Genomic DNA, 9,421 nt, shown 5'->3' with positions numbered 1-9,421 from the left:
ACCTAACTATGTATTTTGTATTTACCTTTTCAGTTCCATTAGTTAACAACTTGAATCCTCACTGTTACCGTGTGAGTGTCTCCTTATCAGTGGTTTGGTAGGTACATCTTATCTCATTTTATGTTATTGTCTTTCTGCCTGTGCCTTAATTCTGAGATAAATAGTACATTTTCAGATGAAGACTCAGTCATAATGGACCCATCAGTGGCAGATACACGCCAACTGCTTAGTCTAGACGAGTTCTCCCGGGACAACATGAACCCGGCCCCCACCAGTGGAAACTTACCACTCCTACGATTCACCGCCCATCAGAGTCCTATCAATACCATGTTGTCCCTTCTCCTGAGCTTCACCTTGATTCTGGTTGAACCTTGCTAGTTCTTCACAATCCACACAAAGACTTGGCTTCCAATTTGTATTTGGACCACCAGCTGTCTCCTCTGACTGAACCCTCTGGATGCAGACGTGGCCTGCTGTGGGCAAGACTCTGGGTACAAATGGAAGGAATGAGGGTTTGCACACACAAGAAGATGGGTAGGGTTAGGCCGCCCATAGATATTGATGTTGACAAGACCCAAATGTAGTCCAACCCATTGTACACGGAATACAGATCCTCTTCCTTTGTTTGTCTTTTAGTTGTTTCCTAATTTGTCATCTATCTGTTTAGAAAGGATGCATAAAGTGGAAAGCTGTAGTGAAAACAAATGTGTTCATGGATATTTTGAAACAGAATATTTTAAGATTATCTTTTTCTTTGCCTTTATCACTTTAATTGAAACAATTTGCCAGGAAATAGAATGATATGGCCTCACAGTAGTTATTTGACTGGTTGCAATATTTGTGCACTCACAAAGACCAATATCGGATCAACATAAGGTGATGATGTCCCACTGCGAGACAAAAAACTGTGAACAGCAACTGGCTTGTACGAGCACAATTTGAAGAATCACTTGGTAAAGCAGACAATGTACCAGAACCTTTTTATATCTGACTCCTAACTCTCTAAAATAGCCTCGATGTCCTGTGTGATGACAGGTTGCACCATTACCTACCACTGCAACAGTCCCAGTATTGTCATATTTTTGAGTTTCCAACCTTTTTATTAGGGTGCCATTATCCTAAGCAGGCATTTTAGTTAGTTTATCACAATTTGGGTAGCATTGAAAATTGCAAGGAGGTTAACTGCTAAGACAAAGGTAACTTCAGTTACGAAAGTACCAAAGAACGGGCTCGTCCGGGATTTGAACCCGGGACCTCTCGCACCCAAAGCGAGAATCATACCCCTAGACCAACGAGCCACCTGAAAAATCATACGAATAGATTGAAATTGAAATAAATGTATAATAAAACATGTTTGAATTATGACATACGTGCGCCAAACAGTGAATCCCATTTCCCAACTCTCATTTGATCCAACGTATACCTAACATTGGGGTGACTAGTGAAATATAAATAAATAAATAATAAAATAACAAGTCGACTATGCGTCCATGGTCTATACACGTGAGTATTCGTCAGGCGGAAGTTGTTGTTATTGCGGAAGCAAACCGATGGAGCTACAGCAGCGCACATAGCGACCTAGCTCATTTCAACTCTGCGTGATTTAAATGTTATATAGCTAGGCCATATGCTGGTCATTGGAAATTTCGTTTCACGGATTCCTTAGGTGAGAGGTAAAAGGCTTGTCTTAGCAACAATAATCTCTTATGTTTTGTGTGAGTCTGTGAAGATCAGAGGTCCTGGCTATGCAAGCTAGTGAGCTAACAGTCAACTACTTAGCCCATATAGGTGTATGTCATAAACATGGTGATGTGGGGACGTCGCGTAAACTAGTAGTGGAGAACATACCTGATCCCCTGCTTAGAAGATCGATAAGCAATCAGAGATCTGTTCAATTTAAAACGTGAATTTCCCATCATGTTTGCCATTGTTGTTTCTGCATGTTTCCATATACACATAAAATGTATGTTTGTTTTTTGCTGTTAAGCATTCCTTGACGTGCTTCATTTCTATTCCAGTTTAATTAGGCTATATACTAGCAGATGTTTTCTTATTTTGCTGTCGTATGCACTGACAACTGCAGGGATTTTAAGTGTCAAGTAAATGTCAGAAATGGTCAAAGGCCAATTATTTGATGTTAATTAATGGCAGCTGTAATATCCCTATATTGATCACACCATAACACGAACATATAATATATTGTACGTACATTTAGCGCGGGGATTCTGAGTTGTGAACCCTAGACAATGATGACGAAGCGTGTCTGGGGCTGGTCACTGCTTTCCACTGATGAGTTTACTATATATAAATAGCAGTTCCTTTTCCCGCATTGAAAACCTCAGTGTATTCACATTTAAATTAAGTCAATGACGACATTGTTTAAAATGACAAATTATCAATCAAGTCATCTACTTTAAAGTAAACATTGCATACGAATCCTCCTGATTAAGGTATCTTAGTGATTGTTTTGTTGAGTTGTTGCTAGTGTTCTGGATCTGTTGTCAGGCCGCTCAACTCCTATCATTATTATTATTATAGTATTTGGGTTGTGTTCTATCCCTGGTGACTAAACCAATTGTTTTGGTCTTTGTAGAGCACCGGTTGTGTTTGCGAGGACATAACCGAAGTTATTATGGCGGACCACAATGACATAAGCCTGCCTCCGGAGGAGCGGGTCCGGGCCCTCACAAAAAAGGGGAGCTCGGTGGAGGTGAGCGATGACATGCCCCCCCGTCGATATTTCCGCTCCGGCATGGAGATGATCCGCATGGCGCTTATCTACACGGAGGAGGGCAACATCGAGCGTGCCTTTGTCCTGTATAATAAGTACATCACGTAAGTATGGAACTGGCAGTTTTATTTTTTTCAAACTATGTGTTTGTAGTCTCTCAGGGGAGTGGATTGGATTTAAAGTCACAATGTGTAAGATTAGGCCCTTCCCAGTTGGTAGGCGGGAGGCTTTTAGAAGTCAAAATACTCATTAACATTGGTCTGTGGCTTCAAAGCATGTGGCTTTGCTGGCTTGATGGCGTGAGTGAACCTTGTAAACAGAGGGGCGAAGTCACGCCCCTTCCGGTAGAGCCCATGGGACCGATGAGATCGAAAAATATGAATGGGTTTCAATGGAGACAAAGTAATTTCACTTCTTGTCCCAGTCTTTATGTGCCCCGGATTACACATATGTTGTTTGTTGATTTAAATTATAATTTTTCATGTCAAGAGTTTGACCGTTTATTGGGCAATTGTTCAGTTAAAGGCTGTAGAGAAAACAGAATGAGAAAGACTACACGGCTCATGTGACGTCACGCTCCCTGCGACTGGCGTAGACAAGACCGACAATCTCCCCATCGGCATAACTTAAACCGTCGACATGCCCCGACTTATAATGGTTTTCACCTCTTTCGATGCTTTTATCCTCCCTTTTGAAAAAAGCGGTGAAGTTCAGCAGAGAGATTGCCATGTCTGTACCAAAGTTCCAAGTGCGGGTGGTGACGTATATCATTCGCGTCGAGTACAGCGAAGAGCTGTAGTTCACAAAGTAGCCTCACACAAAAGCTAACATTATCATCTTCTTCGCAATTTTTTTTTGTTTTCTTTGCTTGAAAAATTATCATTCAAATCCAAAAACAACATATTTGTCCAGGGCACATAAAGACTGGGACCAGAAAATAATTACTTTCTCTCCATTGAAACCCATTCATATTTTTCGATCTCCCATGGGCTGTACCGGAAGGGGTGTGACTTCGCCACTCTATACGGGCTGGCCTTCATTCTCTTTTTGTAGAAAATGTCAGTAATAGGATATGATTTGATTGATAACAATATTGAAATCACTATTTATCTGCAATGACTACAGACATGTCCAGGTTATTATGAGCTACAAGCCAGTTGAAATGTTACACATTGCGACTTTAAGTTTGTCATAGACGAAAAACTGCTAAGCAGAAGGTTTTTACTTTTATGTATTAAATATATTTATTATCTAAAGTGTTGATTTTAGAAAGAAGAAATGCTTTCAGTTTCAGTTAAAGCTCATATACATATACATATTTAAGCCTTCTTTTAAATAACAGCTCCTTTGACTGGTGTGTTTTGTAGTACATACTGTACATTCTTCTTAATTAGTGCATGTGCTTTGAAGCGAACTGAGTGACAGTTTTATCATTCTAGGTAAAGAAAAAAAACATGAGGAAAAACACGGGTGTGTAAATTTCAAAGGTCAGAAATGATAAAACAACCAAAGCATTATTCAAACTATTCACTATTAACTATTCAAATAAAAAGTGCCCTGCCCTACTACATCCATCATGGGCTTTATTGATATACTGTCACTCTGTGTTGTTTCTATTTGCTTAGAGTACTTTCGTACCACAACACACATATATGACTTGATTCAAATGACTGCTCATTGGGATTTTATCAGGTTTTAAAAGGTCAAACTAACATTCAATTATTCGTAACTATTAAGTCCTCTGCCTCCTATCTTTTTTTACTGAAACCAAATTTTTCACGTTGTTGATTGTTCATTACATTTTGTTTTGTGGGTGTGTTTTTTTCCCCAGGCTGTTTATCGAGAAGCTTCCCAAACACAGGGAGTACAAAACTGCTAATATTCCGGAGAAGAAGGACACACTAAAGGTGCGGAAACATAACTTGTTCACGAAATGTTCCCGTCTTTGGGCTTTTACTGTTGCAAAAATACCAACACGGCTTTGTTTCTAATGTCGTCCTCCGGCAGAAACTTAAGGACATTGCGTTCCCTCAAGCGGAAGTGCTGAAGAAAGCTCTGCTGAAGAGATTTGAACAGGAGTACGCAGAGTTCCTTGTGAAAAAGGTAACGACCCCATTCCAAGAACAAGAACTTAACTTTCACTTGAAAGATAATCACAGAATATACAAAACAATAATTAGAATTTAAAATAATTTAAAAAAATTTTTTTGAAGGTGCAGCAGTTGACCATCAAAATTATATAAACTACAACCCAGTAAATACTTTTGTTAAAGACACGCTTAAAACGCATCAGTGTTATAAGAAACGCAGACTTTAAAACTTTTAACGGAAACAAAATAATTCCCCTCTGGGGTCATTCAGCTCTTGAATTAAACGATAATTGAATTGAATTGGAATCAGACCATGTATGGGATGCTGCATGCTGGGACATTAAGGTTGGCGGGGTGGGGGGTTGGTGGTTCAGCTGGACAAACGGTGAACGGGGTGCTGTCGTCCGTGAGCAGAAGGCCGAGGACCTGTCCCTGGCGAGGGAGCAGTCCAAGCGGCGGGCCCTTGAGGCGGAGCGGGAGCGCGTGGTGGAGCTCCAGCGGCGGCAGCGGGAGCAGGAGCAGTTCAGCGCCTTCGAGGACCTCATCCGCCGCAGGAGCTGGAGAAGGAGCGCCAGCGGGTGGTGCAGGAGTTCGCCGCCCCGGGCACCCCTCCCCCCGAAGCCCCCATCCTCGCCGGCCTCCAGGGGCCCCCGCCGGCCTACTCGACGGTCTCTCCCGCCACGCCCCCCCCGGAGAGCCACGGCGACCTGCCGGGGGGCGCCAGCAACCTTTACATCGACCCCCCCGCGTACACCCCTGGCACAACCGCCCCTTCTGCACCCCCCACCTTTGACCGGTCGCTCAAGCCTGGCTCGCTGGCCAGTCCGGACAACAACTGTGAGTTAATCTTCTTCTGAGTCCCCGGGGGGGGGAGGGGCCTCTGAGGAGTTATATACCACTCCCCGCCTGCTTTAAAAGTATTTGTTCTTCTGGGCTTAGCTCGCACCGTTTTTATGACCTACTTTATTTCCTGTCCACAACATGCCTCCGCTTGCAGCAGGCCAGGTTCCAGACCTCTCCTCACGTCCCGTTGCTTCTCATGGTGCTTCGTCTGCCACAGGTAACATGGTGGATGCCTTGCGGCAGCTGGTCGTGCCGGGCGAGCTGTGCCGGAGCTTCCTGAGGCTGGCCGAGGCGAACACGACCAGAGCGGTGGAGACCTGTGGCATCCTGTGTGGCAAACTGGTGAGGGTTTTGTTTACCGTCAGCCATTGCTCCAACCGGAGACTGCTGTGTTGTACCAACGGTGGGCTGCGCCGCAGAACCGAATACAGAGAGAGGTCTCCATAGCAATCTTAAGAGACGAAAAAAAGTAAAAAACTTCTGTTATATTTAGTTATGAAATTGTATAAAAAATATGTGGACTCTTGTACTTATCTTGGAACAAGCATGCTTCTCTTACAGCAGTTGTTTTTCAAAATACTCCTTTATTCCTGCATTAACCAGATTATGAATGTTAAGCCTGGGGTCAGCAAACCAAATCCCATTGAACAGAACATATCTAAAATGTCCTCCGGGCGTCTTTTCTATGTGACTTCACTCTAAAAAGCACACGCTTCTTTCTCTATGAATGAGGCATCATGGCGTGGTGTGCTGCAGTCTTTCAACTCATCACTCATCAACCGCCGGGGCCATTTCAATCTTGGGATGAGGGTGAATGTGTTTCTTTTTTTTTCTTTTTTTTTCTTTCTTCTCCAGAACCGGAATGCCTTCACTGTGACCCACGTCATCGTCCCCAAGCAGTCCGGGGGGCCTGACTACTGTGACACTGAAAACGAGGAGGAGCTCTTCCTCATCCAGGACCAGTATGACCTCATCACTCTGGGCTGGATTCACGTGAGTCGAGACGGGGTTGACACAATAGACATTAGACTTAGCGCAGGGCCGCTGCAGGACGTTTCGGGGGGGGGGGGGAGCCTCTTTTTATATATTAGGTAAAAACATCTAATTTGCCGAAATTGAGTGATTTTTCTATTTTTTTTTTTTTACAAACCTTGATTTTTGGTGCCCCCCCAGGTACTTGGTGCCCTGTGGACTCTGCGTATAGGGAACGGCGGGCCTGGCTTAGCGTGTCGTACTTCCATTTTGCCCAGCGTTCCAATACATAGTGTGGCGTGTTGTGTATTGTGTGGAGTCTAATCCTAAAGTTGGTTTTATATTAATTCCAACTAATTGCTACTCTGGTTCCAATTTTCAACCTCATCTTCCTCCCTCCTGCTCCAGCACATACTGCTAATGCTTGTCTCCTCGAAGCGATGATAAACAAGCATAAATCAACGAGCATTTCGGACAAACGCACCCAAAGTCTAACTGCGGTTTGTCACCCTCCAGACCCACCCCACACAGACAGCCTTCCTGTCCAGCGTGGACCTCCACACACACTGCTCCTACCAGATGATGCTGCCGGAGGCCATCGCTATCGTCTGCTCACCAAAGTTCAACGAGTGGGTTCAGTTTGGTTGCTTCAAATGCACTTGCGTTGTAACTCCGATCTCGTGTTCAGATCTGGTTTGGTATATAGACACTTAGGACAGTGGGACGGATAGTATATTTTTATTGTCGTGTCTTTTTATGCAACCGTGTGCAATTGGCTGTTTTTGTGTTCAATGACATCGCAGGATTGGCTACTACCGCCTAACAGACCGTGGAACAGAGGAGATCTCCACATGTAAACAGAAGAGCTTTCACCCGCACAGCAAAGACCCTCCTCTTTTCACAGTAAGGGCTCTTCTTACATAATCAAACCAACCACCTGTGCATTCCAAGTATAAAGACATAAGTAACCTTAAGGACAAAATAATTAAGAAACTTGTACATAACATTGCACACTGCAAACTTTCCAGTTTAAATTTACATTGTATATCTTAGATTTTTTACTTTCTTTATTTTATATTTATGCTCAATAATACTTGTTCTTGTTCGAGACAGTAACACATACATACCCCCAAATGCACCCAAAAATGTGCGCTCACACACAACTTCACATATACATGTTCAAGGGTTATTTTCGTATTATACAATTCTTTCACTGCACCAACATACAAAACACAACCAAACTGTCTCGTAAGTGCAGTCGTCCCTGACCATAAAGCTCTTTCTGATCCAGATGTCTCCATTTTCCCACAGCATGCGGGCCATATCAACATCACAGATGCCACAGTTTCCATGTTGGACCTGCGGTAAAGTTGTAGGGTTCGCAACCGGACAAAGACTCCATTATGAAACACATTAATCTCATTAGAGAACAGTTCATCGTACGAGACAGCACAGCGCCATCTACCGGCTCTGGAATCCTTGATGAACCTCAACCTCGATTTGTTCCCGCTCTCCACTGGAACAATATTGTGACCATTCTTTGCTCTTTCCATTTTCCTTATGTTGCACTTTCCAGGCGAAGCGGTGGTTTCAGCAGGCACCTCTTTGCCATGTCTGTCTGTTCTATTTTGCTCCCTTAGTTATAACTTTGAGGAAATAGTATAACTTTATAGCATTAATGTTTGTTGGTGAAATGTAACTGCAAGTACGGGTTATGTATCAGTTGTCTTAAACTCTAACATTTGTCTGTTCTTAATTTAATTGTAATAAGGGTTGGGAATGTCCAACAGTTAAGTGCCAGAAAAAAGAGGATTCTCGTCGTCCAATGATGTTTTTCATTACGATCCTGACTCAGACCGTTATAGAATTATTTTCATTATTTTTAATTTGTATATTATATCATACTTCCATTATCTATACTGTTGAGAATACGTACTAACAGATGTGGAAGCCAATAGTAACTCAGGTACTGTGGGCAGTGTCCCTGCCTTGTGTTGTGTCCGATAAATACAAAAAGACTGACTCTGTGGAATTGTTTAACTAAAAAGGGTCTTGTTTCAAATTGTCATAATCCATTTTTTTTTTAATTTTCCTTATGAAATATATTTATCAAAGTAAACGGGGCTATGCAAAGCATCTGTGTTACAGGTCCATTTCTCTTCTCTCTGGCTCAATGCTTGAATGTACCAGCTATTGTACATTGCTAATCACCATGGCCACAATGCCTTCCTGATGCCCAAGAAATTTTGTTTTTCTGTTTAGTAAAGTCCATAAAAATATTTTACTCTGATTCAATAACTTCATCAATGTTAATAATCGGACTTAATATGACAATATTTACATTGTACTTGCTTTTCACTCATGTGTGGGTTGACATTCATAATTTTGGGTCTGTGGTTTGATGCATTTCAATATAATAATAAAGTTATTAGTACAATAGATGCAAATGAGTGTGACTTCCAAAATGTGTTTATTGCAATAATGATGAAGAGTCAATTGTTGTATTCTGATGATTTGCCGCTAAAGATGTAAGATGAATCATAGAAAGATAAGAGCCAGATAGTTTATTTGTTTGGCAGTGATAACAACATGCATTATTTATTGTATTGCATGTAGTTGCTAGTATGTAGTAGTTCCAGAGACCTTTCTTCCTGTAACCATTCTTAAAACCTAGTATTATTTTAGGTAAAGCTGTACTGCTGTCTATCTAACTTGGCAGGCACTGCACTCCCAGTACAGCTCTGAGTTAAGACTTACTTCTCACCCTTGTGTAATGGCCTTTCCA

At 42.2% G+C, this 9,421-nt stretch overlaps 1 protein-coding gene and 1 non-coding gene across 2 annotated transcripts; one reads left to right on the top strand and one right to left on the bottom strand.

The window, feature by feature from the left end:
- Positions 1-1,226: 1,226 nt before the first annotated feature.
- trnap-ugg (transfer RNA proline (anticodon UGG)) lies at positions 1,227-1,298 on the bottom strand. The gene has a single exon. It is a non-coding gene; the product is annotated as a tRNA-Pro (tRNA).
- Positions 1,299-1,519: 221 nt separating this feature from the next.
- On the top strand, positions 1,520-8,729 carry LOC130384723 (STAM-binding protein-like A). The gene is given in 11 exon segments (XM_056593047.1): positions 1,520-1,673; positions 2,594-2,835; positions 4,563-4,638; positions 4,739-4,834; positions 5,236-5,368; positions 5,371-5,658; positions 5,882-6,006; positions 6,520-6,657; positions 7,153-7,265; positions 7,440-7,539; positions 7,948-8,729. Coding segments are annotated over 10 exon segments (1,329 nt in total). The 5' UTR covers positions 1,520-1,673; positions 2,594-2,632; the 3' UTR covers positions 8,005-8,729.
- Positions 8,730-9,421: the final 692 nt, after the last annotated feature.

Source organism: Gadus chalcogrammus, chromosome 6 (genome assembly GCF_026213295.1).
Source record: "Gadus chalcogrammus isolate NIFS_2021 chromosome 6, NIFS_Gcha_1.0, whole genome shotgun sequence".
Taxonomy (NCBI): domain Eukaryota; kingdom Metazoa; phylum Chordata; class Actinopteri; order Gadiformes; family Gadidae; genus Gadus; species Gadus chalcogrammus.
The sequence above is the reverse complement of the archived record's forward strand: the minus strand, read 5'-3'. Positions and strand labels throughout refer to the sequence as shown.